Source organism: Hyperolius riggenbachi, chromosome 4, assembly GCF_040937935.1.
Source record: "Hyperolius riggenbachi isolate aHypRig1 chromosome 4, aHypRig1.pri, whole genome shotgun sequence".
Lineage (NCBI taxonomy): Eukaryota > Metazoa > Chordata > Amphibia > Anura > Hyperoliidae > Hyperolius > Hyperolius riggenbachi.
In genome coordinates, this window is record NC_090649.1 from 188,353,545 (window position 1) to 188,378,374 (window position 24,830).

At 43.8% G+C, this 24,830-nt stretch overlaps 1 protein-coding gene and 1 long non-coding RNA gene across 6 annotated transcripts in view; one reads left to right on the forward strand and one right to left on the reverse strand.

Annotated features, from left to right (window-relative positions):
* Nucleotides 1-24,830, reverse strand: part of MCF2L2 (MCF.2 cell line derived transforming sequence-like 2) — a 448,572-nt gene that overhangs the window by 322,109 nt on the left and 101,633 nt on the right. For all 5 annotated transcript variants that reach the window (XM_068281097.1, XM_068281096.1, XM_068281100.1 and 2 more), the window contains exons 10-13: nucleotides 12,535-12,654; nucleotides 7,392-7,583; nucleotides 4,677-4,868; nucleotides 2,955-3,132 (exon numbers count right to left, since the gene is read on the reverse strand). In XM_068281097.1, the coding sequence (XP_068137198.1) occupies nucleotides 2,955-3,132; nucleotides 4,677-4,868; nucleotides 7,392-7,583; nucleotides 12,535-12,654 (682 nt within the window). The remainder of the gene's footprint in view (nucleotides 1-2,954; nucleotides 3,133-4,676; nucleotides 4,869-7,391; nucleotides 7,584-12,534; nucleotides 12,655-24,830) is intronic.
* The window catches only part of LOC137571647 (uncharacterized), a 63,078-nt gene that overhangs the window by 34,391 nt on the left and 3,857 nt on the right, over nucleotides 1-24,830 (forward strand). Inside the window, exons 2-3 of the long non-coding RNA XR_011031398.1 lie at nucleotides 3,272-3,401; nucleotides 4,782-4,838. This is a non-coding gene — a long non-coding RNA (uncharacterized lncRNA). The remainder of the gene's footprint in view (nucleotides 1-3,271; nucleotides 3,402-4,781; nucleotides 4,839-24,830) is intronic.

Here is a 24,830-nt window from a genome sequence, read left to right on the forward strand (position 1 = left end):
CGATTATCTGCCGGTCTGCCTCCTCCACTTTGGACAGCTCCGAGGGAACAACTTCCCAGAACCCTCTCAGCCCGCCCCTCCCAGCTGGTGACCTGCTGGCTAGCCCCCTGAGCTCTTCCAGGCTGCTGTCAAATCGAACAGCCCCAGAGAGCTCAGTGCTGCCTGTCACACATTCCAGGAAGGCTGCAGACGGAGAGGCTCTACATACAGAATTACATTAGAATTACATTAGACTTCAGTTTACTCTGGCCAGGTGACCAATTACTCCCAAGCCCAATACACATCTGAGGTTTTACCCAGTAGACAGAAACAGGACAGAAATATGTTCTGTTATTATCTTTAACATTATCAGCCTCATAACTAGCGGCTATATTCCTGACAGATCCTCCTTTTCACAGCCTCTAACGCTTCCTGTAGGTTCCAAATTCCAATGAGAGTCTGGATTCTGCTTGAAAGTATTTTGGACCATTCCTCTTTACAAAACATCTCTAGTTCATTCAGGTTTGATGGCTTCCGAGCATGGACAGCTCTCTTTAACTCGCACCACAGATTTTCAATTATATTCAGGTCTGGGGACTGAGATGGCCATTCCAGAACAGTGTACTTGTTCCTCTGTATGAATGCCTTAGTGGATTTTGAGCAGTGTTTAGGGTCATCGTCTTGTTGAAAGATCCAGCCCTGGTACAGCTTCAGCTTTGTCACTGATTCCTGGACATTGGTCTCCAGAATCTGCTGATACTGAGTGGAATCCATGCGTCCCTCAACTTTGACAAGATTCCTAGTCCCTGCACTTACAACACAGCCCCACAGCATGATGGAACCACCGCCATATTTTACTGTAGAATGCTGTGTTGTTTTTCCTCCATGCATAACGCCCCTTGTTATGCCCAAATAACTCAATTTTAGTTTCATTAGTCCACAGCACTTTATTCCAAAATGAAGCTGGCTTGTACAAATGTGCTCTAGCATACCTCAAGCGGCTCTGTTTGTGCTGTGGGCAGAGAAAAGGCCTCCTCTGCATCACTCTCGCATACAGAGAAAAGGCTTCCTCTGCATCACTCTCGCATACAGCATCTCCTTGTGTAAAGTGTGCCAAATGGTTGAACGATGCACAGTGACTCCATCTGCAGCAAGATGATGTTGTAGGTCTTTGGTGCTGGTCTGTGGGTTGACTCTGACTGTTCTCACCATTCGTCGCTTCTGTTTATCAGAGATTTTTCTTGGTCTGCCACTTCGAGCCTTAACTTGAACTGAGCCTGTGGTCTTCCATTTCCTCAATATGTCCCTAACTGTGGAAACAGACATCTTAAATCTCTGACCAGCAGAGAAGGAAGGACTGGGTCTCAACCTGGATTATAGCAGTTATAGCAGAAAATCTTTTTATTCCAAAGCAGCAGAAAGCACACAACGTTTCGGCACAAGGCCTTTGTCAAGTGTTGTAACACTTGACAAAGGCCTTGTGCCGAAACGTTGTGTGCTTTCTGCTGCTATGGAATAAAAAGATTTTCTGCTATAACTGCTATAATCCAGGTTGAGACCCAGTCCTTCCTTCTCTGCTGGTCTGCCACATTTGCACCTTAATGGATCCAGGTGCTGACTGGTCGACTCCCTGGGATTAAAATTACACTGCACAGTTGAAGCCCTGGGACTTCCTTTCTTTCTGTGGATCTTAAATCTCTGAGACAGCTTTCTGTATCCTTCCCCTAAACCATGATGGTGAATAATCTTTGTCTTCAGGTCAGTTGAGGTTGTTTTGAGAACCCCATATTGCTACTCTTCAGAGAAAATTAGGAAAGAGGAGGGAAACTTACAATTGACCCTCTTAAATACTCTTTTTCATAATTGGATTCACCTGTGTATGTAGGTGAGGGGTCACTGAGATTACCAAGCCAATTTGAGTTCCAATAATTAGTTCTAAAGGTTTTGGAATCAATAAAATGACAACAGTGCCCACATTTATGCACCTGCCTAATTTTATTTAAACAATTATTGTGCACTTTCTGTAAATCCAATAAACTTCATTTCACTTCTCTAATATCACAGTGTGTGTCTCGAATATGATATATCCAACATTTTTTATCGTAACAATCAATGATTTATACAGGAAAATCATGATGATTAACAAGATTTCCCAAACTTTCGCATCCCCCTGTACATATACTGTATATATACAGATCTCAATCTGTTTTCCTTTTGCCCTGTTCAAAAGTGAGGGTCCACTTTAATTTTTGTGCCCGCTCCCCGATGACGACACGCCGTCCGACGTCATACCGCACCGTTGCACACCGCCGGTCGACTGTCCTGATCGGCCGCTGAGATCTCGAATGAAGAAAGTAGGTAAAGGGGAACCCAGCGGCCTGGGTACCGCTGACAAGTGCAGATCGCGCCAGTAAAACAAAAAGCACGTGGCGGTTTGGACTAGCCCGAACTGAGCTTACCACTCTGAGCACATATATCTCAGCCCGAGCTCGGCTCGGGAATACCGCCAGGGGGGTTAATATATTTTTTATTTTGAGCTGTAGAATTCAGTTTTAGGTACATGTACTTCAAACGTAGGAACAAGCTCTAAGGTACTCATCCTAAACATGTGATGTAAAGCAAGTGAAATGTGTACATTCATTATCTGTGCTGTCAACATGGACTAGAGAGCCAAGCCTACTGTATACTCTAGTTTTTGTGTGGTGGTCATATGAAGTGTGATGATAGCCAGTCCTGTTCAGCCCTTTTACTCACATTTGTGAGGAAAATAACTCAGTGCTGTCTAAGGTTACTCAAACATGGTAGCTCCAGAATTTATTTCTATACGGAAAATACTGTGTTTACTTTGGACTAGTCCGTGATGCTAACAACCTTGGTATGCAATTATTTTATCCAGTTACTATCCATTTTAGTTATTTGTTGTTAGAAGTGAGATCTGAACGACATAATCCATTAACAATTGAAGGAAATCTTACCTAGAGATGTTGGCCTCGCTGTCTTTGGAGATGCTCTCTTAGGTGAAGATTCTGGATGCGGAGCTACGGGCTGTACCGGTCTCGTCTGTTTGGCCGCCAGTTTCTTTAAGCTTGCTTGTCTCTTCTCAAACATTTCTTGAACATCAGACAACCTCTGTTGGACTTTCTGGACACTTGCCTGGAATTGTAAATAATCAAGATAGAAATCACCCCTTGGAAACAATAATAAAAATCATATACAGTAAACATACGTATTTCAATTTTTATTGATTTTTTTTTAATTATTATTCAACAATTATCTCTTTGATGCATTTCAGTATTGAAACCCCCTGCTTGCTCTGTGGCACCCCGCATAACCAGCATTATCTGACCGTTCATTGGCTGGATTAGCTGGAATGACACATCAGCTTCCAATATAGGGGGTAATTGGACCTTGCATCAGACTGGGTAGGTAATATTTTATATATACACAATTAAAAGAAAATGTGTTTTTAGCTACTGTATATATTTTACATACATATACAGTACACAAATTGCCTTAACCTGTCTAATTATCTGCATATGCCAAACCTGCCTGGATCTCTGCTACATAATGTGCTTCATTCTCATAACCAATTTGCCACAGCTCTGTAGGCCACCAAAAATGATCCAGTGTACTTGCTACATTAGGATTCCACATATAAAAAGGTGTATGGCAGAGATCACTGCTTGCATTCCCAACCATATTTACCCTAATAAGGTGATCCACAGCTGTATGTACTCAAGAAAAGAAAAAGGGCTGCCGCTGACGTCTACTGTGTCCACTTACATTTCAAAGAAGTGGTCTGTGTCAAAAGTGGCAATGTTTTCCACTCTGCTGCACTGATGTAAGTAACTCTGCAACACATTGCTTCTCGGGATGGTCAGGAGGTGGATGTAGTTTTAGGGGTTGTACAGTGCATATTACTCCCCGATAATGCCTTCTGTATTGTGTTTGCCTTATAGTGCACTCCATTTGTAGTAGCCTGATAGTGCTCTTCATGTATATAGACCCCTGATAGTGTGCTATTTTGCCTCCAGTGTCATGATGCCTGCATAGTGCCCCAATTAATGTTCATCCCATACTGACCCCGTGTTAACACACCATACGTTATGCTGCCCTAAAAATGCCCCTTGTATTATCTTGCCCTGGAGTGCCCCTAAATTATGCTGCCCCCATGAGTGCCCCCTGCTGTATGCTGCCTCTCCCCCAACACTTTGAGTTATGCTATCCCTCCTATAGCACCCAGTGAGTGTTATACTTACTGCACCAAGTGCCCATTGTGTTGTGTATCACCCAGAGCACCCACAGTTTTATGCTGCTCACATAGTACCGCCTGTGTTATGATACCCCCATAAAACCCCTGTATTATGATACTCTCACAATGTTGTACTGCCCCCTTGGTGCCCCCTGAGTTATTTTCTCCTTTGATAGCGACTCTGATCTACCTACAATCTGCAAAAGGTGCAGTGAGGCATCTGAGAGGTACAGTTACCTACCTGCTGCTATTGCACAGCAGAAATTCACTACCAGAGCAGACACCTGTGGATCTATGACAGAATACAGTGCTACACAAGTACACATGTCTGGGTAGAACTTTAAAATATTATACAAAACTGTAAACTGTGCGTGATATTAGTCATTTAGATAAGATAAATATGTTACAATCTTGTGAAAACACTCAGTAATATGGTGAATGTTACCTTTATATCAGGGGACAGGATTGTTTCATACTTGTGGTAGAATTCTGTTAGATTGCACAGCTGATGACCTTTTGAGCTTCCAATGAATTTTTCAATGTCTTGTAGAGCTGACTCCGCTCCGTCCTGTGACTGGCACTTGTCCACAGCTTGAGAAGCCAAAAGGTAGATTCCATCTTCACACCATTGGTTAGCCTGGAAAAATATAGAGATAATACCTGTTATCAAAAGCTAGAAACAAGCTCGCCTGAAATTACGTAAATGTGATAGGACACCATTTTGGCTCTCAATGACCTAATAGCAGGAATAAAGTCTGGAAACAAAGAATGTCTGTTCCCCCCTTATAAAAGCAGCATCTACACTTAAAATGTAAAGCAAACCAGTGAGTTTTCTGTGGCAAAAAATGAAGGCTTCCCCCATTGTCCTCCACAAGGCCATTCCAGTGCTGGGACCCACAAAGTTCGCAGGCTCGCAGCCTTGCTCCTGTACGACAACGAGCGCGGCTGCACTGTACAGTATAACTCGCATGTGGCCGAGCTCCATCTAAAAGCCATTGTCAATTGGCTCTGGGGGATCCCAGCGCTGGAATGCCGAGGGGGACAGAGGAAGCATCTATTATCCAGAGGCTTCCCTCTGATGTACCCATCCGGAGCACTTTTTTTTTTCACTACAGGTACACTTTAAAATGGTAGCATATTTTTATTGGTACTTTGTACTTGTATAGTGTTCCACACTATGTGACATCTTCCACACTGCTTTAGTTAGTCAGGTAGTATAGTTTTAAAATGTGTATTCAGCTCTCATACATACAGTGGGTTGCAAAAGTATTCGGCCCCCTTGAAGTTTTCCACATTTTGTCATATTACTGCCACAAACATTAATCAATTTTATTGGAATTCCATATGAAAGACCAATACAAAGTTGTGTACACATGAGAAGTGGAATGAAAATCATACATGATTCCAAACATTTTTTACAAATCAGTAACTGCAAAGTGGTGTGTGCATAATTATTTGGCCTCCTTTGATCTGATTGCAGTCAGTTGCCTATAGACATTGCCTGATGAGTGCTAATGACTAAATAGAGTGCACCTGTGTGTAATCTAATGTCAGTACAAATACAGCTGCTCTGTAAGGGCCTCAGAGGTTGTCTAAGAGAATATTGGGAGCAACAACACCGTGAAGTCCAAAGAACACACCAGACAGGTCAGGAATAAAGTTATTGAGAAATTTAAAGCAGGCTAAGGCTACAAAAAGATTTCCAAAGCCTTGAACATCCCACGGAGCACTGTTCAAGCGATCATTCAGAAATGGAAGGAGTATGGCATAACTGTAAACCTACCAAGACAAGGCCATCCACCTAAACTCACAGGCTGAACAAGGAGAGCGCTGATCAGAAATGCAGTCAAGAGGCCCATGGTGACTCTGGACGAGCTGCAGAGATCTACAGCTCAGGTGGGAGACTCTGTCCATGGGACAACTATTAGTCATGCACTGTACAAAGTTGGCCTTTATGGAAGAGTGGCAAGAAGAAAGGCATTGTTAACAGAAAAGCATAAGAAGTCCCGTTTGCAGTTTGCCACAAGCCATGTGAGGGACACAGCAACCATGTGGAAGAAGGTGCTCTGGTCAGATGAGACCAAAATGGAACTTTTTGACCAAAATGCAAAATGCTATGTGTGGCGGAAAACTAACACTGCACATCACTCTGAACACACCATCCCCACTGTCAAATAAGGTGGTGGCAGCATCATGCTCGGGGGGTGCATCTCTTCAGCAGGGACAGGGAAGCTGGTCAGAGTTGATGGGAAGATGGATGGAGCCAAATACAGGGCAAACTTGGAAGAAAACCTCTTGGAGACTGCAAAAGACTTGAGACTGGGGCGGAGGTTGACCTTCCAGCAGGACAATGACCCTAAACATAAAGCCAGGGCAACAATGGAATGGTTTAAAACAAAACATCTATGTGTTAGAATGGCCCAGCCAAAGTCCAGATCTAAATCCAATCGTGAATCTGTGGCAAGATCTGAAAACTGCTGTTCACAAACGCTGTCCATCTAATCTGACTGAGCTGGAGCTGTTTTGCAAAGAAGAATGGGCAAGGATTTCAGTCTCTAGATGTGCAAAGCTGGTAGAGACATACCCTAAAAGACTGGCAGCTGTAATTGCAGCAAAAGGTGGTTCTACAAAGTATTGACTCAGGGGGCCGAATAATTACGCACACCCCACTTTGCAGTTATTGATTTGTAAAAAATGTTTGGAATGATACATGATTTTCGATCCACTGCTCACATGTACACCACTTTGTATTGGTCTTTCACGTGGAATTTCAATAAAATTGATGCATGTTTGTGGCAGTAATGTGACAAAATGTGGAAAACTTCAAGGGGGCCGAATACTTTTGCAACCCACTGTACATACATACATATCTTGAACTTTTTTATGTATCATATGCTCTCAGATGTGTTTTACTCAGTCACACTGGAGTTTTATGACCGCTAATTAGTTATCACTAGCAGCTGAATACAGATAAACTGTCATTCCTAGCCTGGATTTTTAACCCCTATGATGAGAAAAAAGGATTACAAGCTACTGAAGCTAATTCTAAGTAGGATTGAGACAGTACATACACATTTATTTTATAATACTACATGGCACATCAGGTACCTTTTAAGTATAAGTGCATTAACAAGCTACAAAGTCTGCATCGAGCTCTTACCTTGTCAAGTTGCTGGTGCAAATCCAGTGACTTTCTCAGGATATCATACTTTTTCTTGGTTTCATTGGTAAAATCATCACAGATACGTCTTAGTTCTATACATTTTGGTCTAATTGAGTCCACAGCATAGTGATTGTTTTGAATCAGCTGATCTCCATGAAGAGCATGCAACTGGGCTTTCTCCAATAGCTCCTGTCAAGTGACCAAAAAAAAAAAAAAATTAAAGATACACTAACACTAATCATTACATTTTTTTGTGTTCTGGAAAATCACTTCTGCTCTTCTATGTGGAGGGTGTATGTAGAGTTGGAGCTTGCTGTTCTATGTGGAGGGGGTGTGTAGGGTTGGAGCTTGCTGTTTTAAGCTGAGGGGGGGGGGGTGTAGGGTTAGGACTTGCTATGCAATGTGAAAGGGTTTGTAGGGTTAGGGCCTGCTGCTCTATGTGGAGAAGATCTGTAGGGTTAGGACTTGCTGTGCCTTATGGAGGGTGTGTGTAGGGTTGGAGCTTGCTGTTATATGTGAATGGAGTGTGTAGAGTTAGGACTTGCTATGCCTTGTGTAGGGGGTGTGTAGGGTTGCAGCTTTCTGTTCTATGTTGAGGGGGTGTGTAGGGTTAGGACTTGCTATGCTATGTGAAGGAGGTGTGTAGGGTTGGAGTTTGCTGTTGTTTGTAAAAGAGATGCGTAGGGTTGGAGCTTGTTGTTCAATGTGGTGGTGGTATGTAGGGTTAGGACTTGCTATGCCTTGTGTAGGTGGTGTGTAGGGTTAGAACTTGCTGTTCTATGTAAAGAAGGTGTGTAGGGTTGCAGCTTGCTGTTCTATGTTGAGGAGATGTGTAGGGTTATGGCTTTCTGTTCTATGTTGAGAAGATGTATAGTGTTAGGACTTCCTGTTCTATGTGGAGGGTGTGTGTTGGGTTAGGACTTGCTATGCCTTGCTGAGGGGGGGTGTTGGGTTAGGACTTGCTATGCCTTGTGGAGGGGGTGTGTAGGGTTAGGACTTGCTATGCCTTGTGGAGGGTGTGTATAGGGTTGGAGCTTGCTGTTCTATGTGAAGGAGGTGTGTAGGGCTAGGACTTGCTATGCCTTGTGTAGGGGGTGTGTACGGTTGCAGCTTGCTGTTCTATGTTGAGGGGGTGTGATGGTTAGGACTTGCTATGCTATGTAAAGGAGGCGTGTAGGGTTGGGGTTTGCTGTTCTATGTGGAGAAGGTCTGTAGGGTTAGGACTTGCTGTGCCTTATGGAGGGTGTGTGTAGGGTTGGAGCTTGCTGTTATATGTGAATGTAGTGTGTAGGGTTAGGACTTGCTATGCCTTGTGTAGGGGGTGTGTAGGGTTGCAGCTTGCTGTTCTATGTTGAGGGTGTGTGTAGGGTTAGGACTTGCTATGCTATGTGAAGGAGGTGTGTAGGGTTGGGGTTTGCTGTTGTTTGTAAAAGAGATGCGTAGGGTTGGAGCTTGTAGTGGTGGTGTGTAGGGTTGGGACTCGCTATGCCTTGTGTAGGTGGTGTGTAGGGTTAACTTGTTGTTCTATGTAAATAAGGTGTGTAGGATTATGGCTTGCTGTTCTATGTTGAGGAGATGTATAGGGTTAGGACTTCCTGCTCTATGTGGAGGGTGTGTGTTGGGTTAGGACTTGCTATGCCTTGTGTAAGTGGTGTGTAGGGTTGGAGCTTGCTGTTTTATGTTGAGGTGGTGTGTAGGGTTAGGACTTGCTAGGCCTTGTGTACGGGGTGTGTAGGGTTGGAGCTTGCTGTTCTACGTGAAGGAGGTGTGTAGGATTGGAGCTTGCTGTTCTATGTAAAGGAGGTGTGTAGGGTTGGAGCTTGCTGTTCTATGTGAAGGAGGTGTGTAGGGTTGGAGCTTGCTGTTCTATGTGAAGGAGGTGTGTAGGGTTGGAGCTTGCTGTTCCATGTGAAGGAGGTGTGTAGGGTTGGAGCTTGCTGTTCCACGTGAAGGAGGTGTGTAGGGTTGGAGCTTGCTGTTCTATGTGAAGGAGGTGTGTAGGGTTGGAGCTTGCTGTTCTACGTGAAAGAGGTGTGTAGGGTTGGAGCTTGCTGTTCTACGTGAAGGAGGTGTGTAGGATTGGAGCTTGCTGTTCTATGTGAAGGAGGTGTGTAGGGTTGGAGCTTGCTGTTCTATGTGAAGGAGGTGTGTAGGGTTGGAGCTTGCTGTTCTACGTGAAGGAGGTGTGTAGGATTGGAGCTTGCTGTTCTATGTGAAGGAGGTGTGTAGGGTTGGAGCTTGCTGTTCTATGTGAAGGAGGTGTGTAGGGTTGGAGCTTGCTGTTCTACGTGAAGGAGGTGTGTAGGGTTGGAGCTTGCTGTTCTATGTGAAGGAGGTGTGTAGGGTTGGAGCTTGCTGTTCTATGTGAAGGAGGTGTGTAGGGTTGGAGCTTGCTGTTCTATGTGAAGGAGGTGTGTAGGATTGGAGCTTGCTGTTCTATGTGAAGGAGGTGTGTAGGGTTGGAGCTTGCTGTTCCATGTGAAGGAGGTGTGTAGGGATGGAGCTTGCTGTTCCACGTGAAGGAGGTGTGTAGGGTTAGAGCTTGCTGTTCTATGTGAAGGAGGTGTGTAGGGTTGGAGCTTGCTGTTCTATGTGAAGGAGGTGTGTAGGGTTGGAGCTTGCTGTTCCATGTGAAGGAGGTGTGTAGGGTTGGAGCTTGCTGTTCCACGTCAAGGAGGTGTGTAGGGTTGGAGCTTGCTGTTCTATGTGAAGGAGGTGTGTAGGGTTGGAGCTTGCTGTTCTACGTGAAGGAGGTGTGTAGGGTTGGAGCTTGCTGTTCTACGTGAAGGAGGTGTGTAGGATTGGAGCTTGCTGTTCTATGTGAAGGAGGTGTGTAGGGTTGGAGCTTGCTGTTCTATGTGAAGGAGGTGTGTAGGGTTGGAGCTTGCTGTTCTACGTGAAGGAGGTGTGTAGGATTGGAGCTTGCTGTTCTATGTGAAGGAGGTGTGTAGGGTTGGAGCTTGCTGTTCTATGTGAAGGAGGTGTGTAGGGTTGGAGCTTGCTGTTCTATGTGAAGGAGGTGTGTAGGGTTGGAGCTTGCTGTTCTACGTGAAAGAGGTGTGTAGGGTTGGAGCTTGCTGTTCTATGTGAAGGAGGTGTGTAGGGTTGGAGCTTGCTGTTCTATGTGAAGGAGGTGTGTAGGGTTGGAGCTTGCTGTTCTATGTGAAGGAGGTGTGTAGGATTGGAGCTTGCTGTTCTATGTGAAGGAGGTGTGTAGGGTTGGAGCTTGCTGTTCTATGTGAAGGAGGTGTGTAGGGTTGGAGCTTGCTGTTCTATGTGAAGGAGGTGTGTAGGGTTAGAGCTTGCTGTTCTATGTGAAGGAGGTGTGTAGGGTTGGAGCTTGCTGTTCTATGTGAAGGAGGTGTGTAGGGTTGGAGCTTGCTCTTCTATGCGGAGGGGTTGTGTAGGATCGGAGTTTGCTGTTGTTTTTAAAGGAGATGCGTACGGTTGGAGCTTGCTGTTCTATGTGGTGGTGTATAGCTTTAGGCTATGCTACCGTGTTTCCACAAAAAATAAGCCCTAGCTGCTATTTCAAGCATGCTCAAAATATAAATAAATGTAAATAAGCCCCAGTGGTGCAGTGCCGATCGATCCCAGCACACAGACAGGTTACCAGCTGAGTGCAGGAGTGCCCGATCAGTACCATACAGAACAATGTGGAAGAGGCAGCCAGCAAGTGGGCACACACTGGTGCAGTGCCGATGTGGAACCGGTCTTGTCATCCCAGCACACAGCATGGTTATCAGGTGTGCAGGAATGACAAGGCAAATGCATGAGCAGTACAGTACGGGAGCATATGGCACGGTACCTTCGGATCAGTACTAGGGAACAGAAAATGTTCAGCTCAGAGACACTTCCTGATAAGTCATCATCACCATGCACAGCCACCTCAGGTACCGGTACTGCTGAAGCTGGCCACCCACTCTGCTCCTCCACCGTGAGGCAATCTGCCAATACCAGAAAACTGCAGTTGGGGCATCCGAAGCAAAATCAGAGCAGGGTTAATATAAGACATCCTCTGAAAATAAGCCCTAGCACATCTTTTGGAACAAAAAATAAGACAATGGGCATGATTCACAAGGCTTTTCACCTTTTTTTATCTGTTTTCACCTTATCTTTTACTTTTTTAAGCTCCCAAAGAGCAAAAGTATAATATAATTAACTTCTAAATGACCGCATCACGGCGATGGGCGTGAACGAGGTGGCAGCCCCAGGACCGCCTAACGCCAGCTCCACTCCGTCATCAGTCTCCCATCGGTGATTGCCGCTAGGAGACTGTTAGACTGTGTACAGCGCTGCGATCCACGGCAGCAATGTACTGGGGACAGCTGTGTGACTCATCTGTCCCCCTGAGAGTGTCAGGAGCGATCCGCTGTCATAGGCTGATGCCAATGACAGCCGATCGCTGTAATTGGCTGGCGGTAGGAGGGAGGGGCGGGTTAGGATAAAGAAAAAAAATAGTAATATTTATTTTAAAATATATATATATATTTATAAAAAAGAAACATGCTGGAAGCCATCGCAGCCCACCAACAGAAAGCTCTGTTGGTGGGCAGAAAAGGAGGGGGGGGGATAACTTGTGTGCTGAGTTGTACGGCCCTGCAGCTAGCCCTTAAAGCAGCAGTGGCCTAATTTGTGAAAAATAGCCTGGTCCTCAAGTTGTTAAGGTAGGAAGAGTAATATTGAAATGAAGGTAATCAGGAACGACTTTGAGTGATTATTTTGCTTGTAAATGTGCTGAAAGGTTATTTTTATCAACTAGGTGATAAATAAGTCATTTATGAGAAGTTTTTTGAATAGAGCTTGTTTTCAGGGAAACACGCTATGTAAAGTAGGTGTGTAGGGTTGAAGCTTGCTGTCTATGCTGAGGGGGTGTGTAGGATTGGAGCTTGCTGTCTATGCCGAGGGGGTGTGTAGGGTTGGGTTTGCTGTTGTTTGTTAAGGAGATGCATAGGGTTGGAGCTCACTGTTCTATGTGGTGGGGATGTATAGGGTCAGGACTATGCCTTGTGAAGAGGGTGTGAAGGGTTTCAGTTTTCTGTGCTCTGCATTCACTACAGTGGTGCCACAGTGTCTCTCTGCAGTGTGATGAGATGCCTTATAGAAAATGCATAATAGCAGTAGAAGAGATGATATTCACCTGGCCTTTGTCTTCCAGCAGCTTCAGTTCCTTGAGAAGCTGTTCCACACGTGAGACACTGTCCCCAATGTCAGTAAAAGCAGCTTGAGTTTCCATAAGTCCATCAAGAGTAAGCTTCAGCTGTGGAAAATCAGAAAGCAGGTCAGGCATATGCAGGATACTGCTTTTTTTTCTTTATGGTCTTTATTAGAAGACTAGTAGAGTTTGTAGGGAAAAAAACAATGTTAAACATTCAATAAATGAGAATATGGACTTGAGGGGAGAACATCCAGTTTGCAGACCGATAATTAATACCCTGAAATGTGTTCACAGCCAAGTGCTTCATTGCCCATTGCTAACCTACTTTCTGTATTTCTCAGGTTTTTTTTCTCTGTTTAAGCTTTTTGTCCACAAAACAGACAAAATACAAAGGACAACTGTAGTGAGAGGGATATAGAGGCTGCCATGTTTATTTCCTTTTAAATAATACCATTTGCCTGGCAGCTCTGCTGATCTATTTGGCTGCAGTGGTGTCTGAATCATCACACCAGAAACAAGCATGCAACTAATCTTGTCAGATCTGACAATAATGTCAGAAACTCTTGATCTGCTGCATGCTTGTTCAGGGTCTGGGGCTAAAAGTATTAGAGGCAGAGGAATAGCAGGACTGCCAGGTGACTGGTATTGCTTAAAGAGTAACTGTCAGGCTGCAGAAGCTAATTTAAACCTCTATTCTCCTGTGTTAAACAGTTTAGAAGGAAGCTCAAAAGCCATTAGTGAAGATAAACATTTCAGTTACCTTTGATGTGTGCTTATCTTAAGTCTGTTATAGACCCATAAAGACGCAAGCCGCAGCTAAACTGCAAAGCATTCTGGGGCCCTCCCCTCGGCTGCTAATGAGACGGTACAGGAGCTTCTAATCAGTCCAGCGCGAAACACTGATAAATCTCGGGGCAGAGTTTCACTGCAGGAGTCAGCTATTGTTCCTAGCCACATGGCTCATTAATATTCACTGCACACCGTGTTGTTCAAGAACCAGCTTATCTGTGATCAGAAGCAGGCAGGACATGACGACACATTTGGCTTCACAAACATGGAGCCTGCCATGAGCTGTCAGGAGCATCTATCTCTGCATATACTATATACAAATTCTGTGAAATCCAAACGTGGACAGTGAAATGCATATGTAATGTAAGTACAGCCAATCTTTAGCTACTGATATATGTGTTTATTTTCTCTGAGACCCTATACCTAACAGCTCCTCTTTAAAAGTAAATAAATATGGCAGCCTCCATAAACCTCTTGCTTCAGTTGTCCTTTAAGAAAGGTTTGAGACCTATATGGAAGCTGCCATATTTATTTTCTTTTAAACAATACCAACTATGACTTTTAATGATGGTGATGCAAGTCACGCAGCCTAAATGGTTAGCACACTTGCTTTGCATTGGTAAACTAATCAGGTTTGAACCAGAACACTTCTTACATGAAATTGGTATGTTCTTCTCATATTTGCATAGATATTCCAAAATTGCCCTGAGACTGCAGCAGGGGCAACAGACTGCAAGCACCTTTAAAGGACAGTCCACCGTGAATTGTTCGATGTTGTGTATACATGACTGCAGTTTAGGTATTTACAATATATTAATAATTGATCGTAATACAAAACATGGGAACAAAGTTGTTAGTCCCCAAACCAATCACACTGGGCCTCATACTGTATATCAGGAATAGGTTGCAAATAAAATCATGATGTTTTCACTCCCTGTGTAGGAAATTTAGAGTTAGTTACTGCTGGAGCCATTTTCAGGGGATTATTCACACTTGTCTGTATGTGTAGAGAAAACACTGGCATTCCACTGCTTCATTATATATAAGGATCATCTGGTAAAGATTTTATTTATTTTATCTTTGACCCACTTTCTTTTGATTATTTTATCACATAACCACCTCCTTTATTTAAGCGTAAAAGAAAATGGTGGTTACTTTCTGGATGACCCTTGTAAAAGATTCCTTAATTGATAAAATGAACGATCTTTACTTTCCGGAGGACCTTCATATTTTCAATACCCTTTTTGCACATGGAATGTGGTTTTAACAAAGCAAAGAGACACAAAGGCTCAACTGCTATGCTGGGAACATCCCATTTATGTAAGACAAGGGCTCAACTGCTATGCTGGGAACATCCCATTTATTCAAGACAAGGGCTCGACTGCTATGCTGGGAACATCCCATTTATGCAAGACAAAAACTCAACTGCTAAGCTGGGAACACCCCATTTACGCGAGACAAGGGCTCAACTGCTATGCTGGGAACATCCCATTTATGTAAGACAAGGGCTCTACTATTATGCTGGGAACATCCCATTTATGCGAGACAAGGGCTCTACTGCTATGCTGGGAACATCCCATTTATTCAAGACAAGGGCTCTACTGTTATGCTGAGAACATCCCAGTTATGTAAGACAAGGGCTCGACTGCTATACTGAGAACATCCCATTTATTCAAGACAAGGGCTCAACTGCTATGCTGGGAACATCCTATTTTTGTAAGACAAGGGCTCAACTGCTATGCTGGGAACATCCCATTTATGCAAGACAAGGACTCGACTGCTATGTTGAGAACATCCCATTTATTCAAGACAAGAACTCAACTGCTATGCTGGGAACACACCATTTATGTAAAACAAGGGCTCTACTATTATGCTGGGAACATCCCATTTATTCAAGACAAGGGCTCAACTGCTATGCTGGGAACATCCCATTTAAGCAAGACAATGGCTTAACTTCTATGCTGGGAACATCCCATTTATGCAAGACAATGGCTTAACTGCTATGCTGGGAACATCCCATTTATTCAAGAATATACACAGAAGGATCCGCAAGCCAAACAATGGTTGAAAGACGCTGGTATTCTTTATTCAGGAATTCCACATGACAGGTGCAATAAAACCACAAGGTTCAACTAACAAGACAATGGCTTAACTGCTATGCTGGGAACATCCCATTTATGCAAGACAAGGGCTTAACTGGCTGCTATGCTGGGAACATCCTATTTATGTGAGAAAAGGGCTCGACTCCTTTGCTGGGAACATCCCATTTATGTGAGACAAGGACTCGATTGTTATGCTGGGAACATCCCATTAATTCAAGACAAGGGCCCTACTGTTATGCTGGGAACATCCCATTTATGCAAGACAAGGGCTCAACTGCTATGCTGGGAACATCCCATTAATTCAAGACAAGGGCTCAACTGCTATGCTGAGAACATCCCATTTATGCAAGACAAGGGCTCAACTGCTATGCTGGGAACATCCCATTTATGCGAGACAAGTGCTCAACTGCTATGCTGGGAACATCCCATTTCTGTGAAACAAGGGCTCGACTGTTATGCTGGGAACATCCCATTAATTCAAGACAAGGGCTCTACTGTTATGCTGGGAACATCCCATTTATGCAAGACAAGGGCTCAACTGCTATGCTGGGAACATCCCATTTATTTAAGAAAAGGGCTTAACTGCTATGGTGAGAAAATCCCATTTAATCAAGAAAAGGGCTTAACTGCTATGCTGGGAACATCCCATTAATGTAAGACAAGGGCTCAACTGCTATGCTGGGAACATCCCATTTATGTAAGACAAGGGATCTACTGCTATGCTGAGAACATCCCATTTATGTAAGACAAGGGCTCAACTGCTATGCTGGGAACATCCCATTTATGTAAGACAAGGGCTCAACTGCTATGCTGGGAACATCCCATTTCTGTGAGACAAGTGCTCCACTGCTATGCTGGGAACATCCCATTTATGCGAGACAGGGGCTCAACTGCTATGCTGGGAACATCCCATTTATGCAAGACAAGGGCTCAACTGCTATGCTGGGAACACCCCATTTATGCAAGACAAGGGATCTACTGGATGTTGCCTGAAACAGCTGCTGTTCCACTGCCTGTAATTGTTAAATGGGATGTTCCCAGCACAGCTGTGGAGCCCCTGTGTCTCTTTGTTTGGATATGCGTGAATGGTTGTGTATTACTGTAAATTAAGGGGGCTGCTGCCCAGAATATCTGCTAAGTCTTGTCCATCTCTTTCTCCATGTGAACATTAAAACAGTGTGCTTTTAAAGGTTATAGCAGCAGAGTGTTGTATCGTGTTAGCCATCAGTAAAAGCAAGTTTTGAATGAGGATGATACCTTTTATTGACTAACTTAGACATGAATAAACAGCTTTCAGCCTATAAAAAGCCTTTGTCGGACTTTGTTCCTGACAAAAACTTAAAAACACAGCTTATATACACTGACATACAGAGGAGAAACATTCTTTAGGAGGAGAAACATTCTTTATGTTTATGTTTGCTAAAGAATGTTTCTCCTCTGTATGTCAGTGTATATAAGCTGTGTTTTTCAGTTTTTGTCAGGAACAAAGTCCGACGAAGGCTTTTTATAAGCCGAAAGCTCACTGTTTATTCATCTCTAAGTTACCCAATAAATGGTATCATCCTGATTCAAAACTCCTTGCTTTTAATGGCTATAAAACGGTTAAGTTCCATCAAGAAATGTGGAGCAGGCACAAGCTAGGTCATTTTGATACTAGGTAAACAGCAATATGCAAAATCACTGCAAGAGCACTGAATAGCAGGCAAATATTTGCTCAGAGTGAGCTGTCTGTAATAAAGACCTTTTTAACCTGGATTTATTTTAAGATGATGACAGTTAATCTGCAAATAGAATACCATGATACATGTTTGTCCAAAAAATTAGTTTTTTTTAATGAATGGTTTCTACAAAGGCTAGCATGTAATTCTTGCACATCCTCATATTAACACTTTAAAGTTAAAAGAGAAGGTGTTTTCTCTCCAGCTGTGTTTATGGACTACAAGGGAAGACAGAGAACTAAAAATACTTTTTTTCCAGGCGTGGTAGCCAAACTTGGCTGAAAAAAAAATATAGCAGCAAAAACTTGTGCTTTTACAGCTATGCTATTATATCCAGCAAAATAAACTATATCCTAAAAATTTTTACTGAGAGTTTGTGTTAACACCTGTAGGCCCTAATTCACTGAACTACGTGAAAATTGTTGTGCGCAGTAGACACTGGTATTTACACAACCAGCGTAATGTGCATAGCGCACATAGCGCCTCTCACATTACATATGCTATGCATGCATTATTTCTATGATGTGCGTTAGGCTATTTGCAAAGGCGCGTCTTGGAGCCCAAAGAGAACATCCATTTCAAGACAATCAGTATTAGTATTAATACCGTCAGTATTAGTAAAATAGAACAAATAAATATACTTCCAGATTCTATTTTACTATATATTTACAGTCAGGTCCATAAATATTGGGACATCAGCACAATTCTAAAATTTTTGGCTCTATACACAACCACAAAGGATTTGAAATGAAATGAACACGATGTGCTTTAACTGCATTGTCAACTTTAATTTGAGGGTATTTACATCCAAATCAGGTGAACAGTGTTAACCTCCTTAGCGGTAACCCCGAGCTGAGCTCGGGGTAAGCCGCCGCGGAGGATATCTCAGCCCCTGGTGGGGCGATTCTTTTGCTGTAAATTGCTGTACGCGCAGCCAGCACTTTGCTAGCTGCGCGTCCAGCTCGATCGCCGCCGCTCTGCGGCGATCATCCGCACGCAGCGGCGGAAGAGGGCCCCCCCCCGCCAGAGCCCTGCGCAGCCTGGACCAATCAGTTCTGGGCAGTGCAAAGGGCTGGATTGGATGGGTCTGACGTCAGGACGTCGGCTGACGTCCATGACGTCATTCCGATCGTCGCCATGGCGACAGGAGAAGCCAAACAGGAGATCGCGTTCTATACGCGATCTCCTGTTTACTTTTGTTGCCGGCGGCGATCGGACTAGAGGGACACATGCGCCCTCTAGTGGTGTTTTATGTAGCTACCACTCAGGTAGCTACATGAAACAAAAAAAAAAATATTTCAAAAAAAGTGCAATGCAGCCTCCTTGGCGGAAAAATTGAACCACCAAGGAGGTTAAGGGACCAAAAGAACAACAGACATGTAACAGACATGTAATAGTTCAATAGAAGAAAAAAGAAGCAAGTGTGGTACTCTCCTTTCAGTGTGAACCAACTATTGTAAGCAGTGTGGCAAAAGCAAACTGATAATCCACCATTGCCTGTATCTCTCTTCACCTGTCACTGGACATGTGCTCCATGAGACAGTGTGGAAAAACACATGAATTCTGTTGGCAAAGAGACAAAAGCATGTGCACCATTCATCCTTAAATCATTGCTGATTTATTGTGACTGGCATTGACATCTTGGTGATCCATAAAGAGATCTTTGCCTAACAACATCCTGGCAGCCAGCTGGACACTGGCGCAAAACCTCCATCTTGGATTATTTCTCACAAAGGCCTCAGGCCACATGGCACTCTGCCATTCTGGACTTTGATTGCCGCATGGACTACCAATAACGGTATTTGAACTGTATATTCAGACATTCTGTTTCTTTTCATCTCTATTCTCTTTCTATCAAACCAATCTGTTCTGCCGGACAGGTATATTTACCTGTGGGCTAAAGTAGGCTGTATGTGTATGTAGTTTTAGAATAAAACTAACGATTTTATCATTCAGTCTCGTGCCTGTTCTGGTCATCTGATTGTGCTACAACGAATCTGCCCTCTGAAGAGTCAGAGTCATACTACTGCATTTTTTTATTATTTCTCAAATTGTTGATTTGCTAGCTAGGTTGTAATAATAATAATAATAACAATAATAACCGTTTCTTCCTTTTAGGAGTAGCTAGTTGGAGACTGTCTGCTCCGTTCAACCAGACAGTGGTGGCAGTGAGTTTACCAGATTTCCAGCGCAAAATCGATATTTTTAGTTTACCGCTTGTACATACAATCGGGATTGTACATGTATGGGCACCTCCATCTTAAATAAAGAGATGAAGCATGCATAAATACCTTGTATCTTGTTGCAGGTGGCTGGTGGGGAGATGAGGGACTGACGGTGGGCCTAGCAACGGCCGTTTCGTGTCCAACCGCTTGGTCACGCTGTGTTCCACTGAAAGGACGCCGCGTGCAGATGCTCCACCATCTGGAAAACCTCCAATGTATCCCTGAAATATGAGGGCACCCCCTTAAAGAGACTCTGAAGTCTCCTGAAAATGATCTTTTTGTTTAAAAAATGTGCTTAACATCTTTGCCCTAACTAAACCGCCGCTGTACACTAACTAAATCCCCCCTAACTCGCCGGGAGGCAATCCGGGCAGCGCTTCCGCGAGAGGCAGAGCTATGAGCCGCAGCTCTGCCTCTCAGCGCGTCTGTCAGCCCGGATCGCCGCCTCTCCCCCGCCCCTCTCAGTCATCCTTCACTGAGAGGGGCGGGGGAGAGGCGGAGATCCGCCGCTGGATAGACGGGGCATGGATGCAGAGCTGCGGTTCATAGCTCTGCCTCCAATAGCAGAAAAATCCACGAACAACGTGGATTTTGCAGGGGAGAGGGAGGGCAAGTTTGGGGGGATTTAGATAGATTTCAGTGGCGGGAATGCGGCGGTTTAGTTAGGGAAAAGATGTTAAGCAAATTTTTTAAATAAAATGATCATTTTCAGGAGACTTCAGAGTCTCTTTAAGTAGATGGTCGAGGTATGTGGACAGTCTCTCTGTGAGAGACCCACAGCCTGAAACTATGGGACGTCCTGGTAGTGTGGTCACTGATTTGCGTAATTTTGGTATATGGCACCATACCGGACGTCTGGGGAAGAGGGGAAGCAAGTCACAGGCCAATTTCTTGGGGAGAAAACCATTTTCAACCCCTTGATGTAAAAGCGTATGTAATTTAGATTGATAATGTATCGTTGGATCACTGAGGAGCGGACAATAGGTGGATCTGTCGCTCAATTGTCTCTTGGCTTCATTTTTATATTGAGAGACATAATAACCAAGTCTCCACCATTGTCTGCGCCTCTGAACCAACTCGTTATTGTTATTTAACCACTGCAAAGCTATAGCATACTGTGCGACCTTTGAGTCGCATATATTTGGTCAGTGCCAGCTTCCGTCTTGGCTCTCTGTGTTTGCCACACCTCCCGGATATGGCCTGCTCCTATTACAGATGGCGCGTGATGTCAGACGGGGCGGGGTTACCCCCGCCTTGTGTGGGATCTGCACCCGGTGTCCTTTCAGTGGAACCGCCGTCGCTAGGCCCACCGTCAGTCCCTCATCTTCCACCTCCCCACCAGCCACCTGCAACACGATACGAGGTATTTATGTATGCTTCATCTCTTTATGGATCACCAAGATCTCAATGTCAGTCACAATAAGTCAGCAATGATTTAAGGACGTATGGTGCATGTGCTTTTGTCTCTTTGCCGACACGTAATAGTTACCTGTCCTGTTTATTGTTTTTTTGGTTTTTTTTATCCCAGATGTATTCAACTACATTCTTGAAGTGTAACTCTACTCAAAGAAATGAGTATTACTTTCAGTTGGAGCAGGCTAGAAACTAAAACTCAGTTCTTAAATGTGCCTCTTGCCCCTTCCTCAAGTTCAAGGCAAAGAAGTTAATTACATTTGATACATTGATCTGACAGCCATGAGGGGTATTCACATGTTTTAACTACTCTGGTACAGAACTGAGGCAGTTGCCACAAAACATGTCTGAGTACTTATATTTATTGGGTTCAATCCTCCTGATAATAAGTCTTGTCCTGTCCTATTTTGATCTATTTTCTATGTTTATTAAAGTTTGTTTTTTGGTGCCACGCAGTTAGTATTACATGTTGTTTCCTCACTTGAGAGAGACTGGAAACTTGGAGACCTTTAAGTCATGAATAGAGACAGGCCTGAAGTCAATACAAGCCCTTAGAGTGCTGACCTGTTAGTAACCCAGTTCTGTGAGTATAACATCACCTCAGATTTAAACTTTCTTGTATTTTTATATGTTAGATCAGATCAGCTCCCACGCTTGTCATTTTATATTTGAAATTTCTTCAACAGTCGATCACCCAGTTTTACCTGAGATTGTGCCTGAATGTGCTTATGTAATCTGCTTATGATGAAGAGGGCATATCTTCAAGGATCTTTCACTCCTCAGAACTGCACAGGAATGCCCACATAAGAGGAGTGACACTACAGCATGCAGGGCTGGAGGATTCATTCTCAAACTACACGGGAGAAGTCAGTAACATGCTGGAAGAGATGTGAGGACATTAATGAAGAAGTTACAATCTGCTTTTCTTTGTTCGGAGACCATATTTGAGGGGTCCGGGTTGTTGTTTTTCCTCAAATATGCTGTTTTCCTTATATTCAGGCTTGGAGAGCAGAATTAATTAAATAACAAACCTCTGGTAAACTGTGGATATATTAAGGTCTAGGGCACCAGCAAACACCCTCTGGATGATCGGAAAGCAGAGGGGTGGATCCTCAGGATATCTATTCTTTCATCTAAGAAAAGCCAAAGCTGGGAGCTTACTGGTTTTTATGCTTCTTCCTTCCTAATCACTCTCTGCTCACATAAACAGAGCTGAGCAAACATTCCAGGTGACGACCTTTGCTGATATATTTGCCTACAGGAGGTTGGAGGACATCTGAGATCTGCATCTATAGCCCATTTTAAATCTCAGATATAAGAAAGTGTTGGTCTGGTTGAGGCACTGGTCAGCGCAGCACAATAATTAGTACAATACCTTCACTGCCTTAAAGAGACACTGAAGCGAAAAAAAAATGATGAATGATATTATGATTTGTATGTGTAGCACAGCTAAGAAATAAAACATTAAGATCAGATACATCAGTGTAATTGTTTCCAGTACAGGAAGAGTTGAGAAACTCCAGTTGTTATCTCTATGCAAACAAGCCATTAAGCTCTCCGACTAAGTTAGTTGTGGAGAGGGCTGTTATCTGACTTTTATTATCTCAACTGTTCCTGGACTATTTACTTTTCCTCTGCTAGAGGAGAGGTCATTACTTCACAGACTGCTCTGAAAGACTCATTTTGAATGCTGAGTGTTGTGTAATGTGCACATATTATAGAATGATGCAATGTTAGAAAAAACACTATATACCTGAAAATAAAAGTATGAGAATATTTTCTTTGTTGCTAATCTTCTAGTACTCATTCATAGTACACAACCAATTGACTATATCATATATTTTTTTTTACGCTTCAGTGTCTCTTTAAGGAATCCTTAGAAAATATGGGTTAAGCTGTAAATTGCGGTTTCCAAGCAGGTAATTCAAATGTCAACAATCCTATTTTGCGTGTCCAAAGCACAACAAAGAGCTGCTCAATGAATATAAACAATAGTACATCTGATGCTTTCTCAAATAATCTGTTAATTATTTCTGATTATCATGGTTAATTGTGATGGAATAATGCACACTACTCAAGCATTTCTGTGGTGTTTGAACAAACATGACTCCATTGGCCTGGCACATAACTGTGTGCATGAGTATGGCAAGAGCTGGGCTTCATTTTCATTCTGGCATATTGGATGCCACATACAGTATATATGATCCTACCTTTCTTTGGAACAGGTAACTCCTGTGAAATACATACATAGAGAACCCAAGATGAACCTTTGGTAAGATGCCTCTGGATTCTGTAGAGGCTTCCTGTGCCCCCCTGGCTGCTGCCACCGCTTGCTGGGACCCTCCAGAAGCTCCACTCTCCCTTTCATGCACTAGTAGGTTCTTGTTCCTAAAGAGGAGTGCGGCCCCGATCTTCAATCAGACAACCCCTTGTCGGATTTCTTTAGTGGTATGCTAGTGGCAACAGAGGACCGGAGGATGGTGTTGGAAGCCTCTTCAGGATCCAGAGGCTCAACAAGTAATGAGAGATTCACATCTCTTGTCCCATTTTGAGCTAGTCCTAAACAATTAAATGCAAAGGAAGGAAAATACGAGTCCCACCCTTCATCCTCTCTCACCAACACAAATGAAACTCCGGTACCGCCCCCCCCCCCCCCCTTCCAGACCACCAAAACCACTCACCTACAGTGATCCTCAATTTTATGAGCCCTCACCAAATGGACTGTGCAGCTTCTGCTTGAGCCAGGCCTGGCTTCCTGCTGTACAAGGGCCAGTTCCCTTCCCATCCCATAGGGAAGAATGTGAAGGAAGTTGAGCAGCATACAAGCCCAGCCCCATTCCCAAAACCCCCTTTATTATATCTGAGAAATCCTGTGCTGTAACGTAGCCATACCCCACACCATTCATCACATGAGGAGGGAGTGAATAGATGCAACAGCCCTAAACAGCCAATAGCAGCAATGGGAAGGGATGAATGGCATCATCTCCCCTCCTTAAAGGGTAGGGATAATACTGTACATACGAGGATAATCTGGAAAGTAACAGCCATTGTATTTAATCAATTAGGGAAACCTCTTATTTTAGACACACTGTATCTTCTGATTATTTCTCACCGCAATCACCTACTTTAATTAAACGATACCAGATGCAAAAGCCTCTGGTAAAAAATGAAGCTGTAGTGGGTCAGGGGGCATAATCAAATACTCACTGCGCCTCCCATCTCCCGACTCTCTTCTCCGGTCCTTCCTGGGCGACTCCAAACCCGGACATACTGCACCACGCATGCGCAGTATGTCTGCTCTGCTCCCCTGTGGCCGCGCCGAGTGATGTCGTAGGACAGAAGCATGCTCGCTAACCCCTGCGTCTCCAATCAGTTCTCACGCTGGGACGCAGGAGCGTTCCTGTCCTGTGACATCACTACGCGGCCACAGGGGAGCAGAACGCATGCGCAGTATGTCCGGGTTTGGAGTTGCCGATGTCGCCCAGGACAACGGGAGGGACTGGAGGTGACCGGGAGGCACGGTGAGTATTTGATTATGCCCCCCTACCCAGTACAGCTTCAGTTTTTACCAGAGGCTTTTGCATCTGGTATCCATTAAGCATTTATCATACGTTTTTTACAAGGATTTCAATCCGTTTGTTGTAGTACCACCACACTTCTTACCTATGAGACTGGTGATAGGGGGCTTCATGTTAATGCTGCTGAATGGTTACTGGCATTCTGCAGTCATGTGACAAGTGGTGCCTGGAGAAAAGAGGTTAACCTGACAAATACATTTTAAAATACACAGAAAGAACACCTTGTATGGCAGATAAAAGCAAATGGCTGTTACATTCTGGAAGACCCTAATATGGTATATATGTATATGTTAGGCAGGATTCACAGTGGTCAGTTGCATAACGCATGTGTTAAAATGTGTGTGAACTGCAATTGAGACTGGACATAGACTTTAATGCAAACCTGCATGCAGCGAGTTAGAATAACACGATTTGTTACTGTGAACAAGTCCATAGAATTGTATGAGCAGTAAG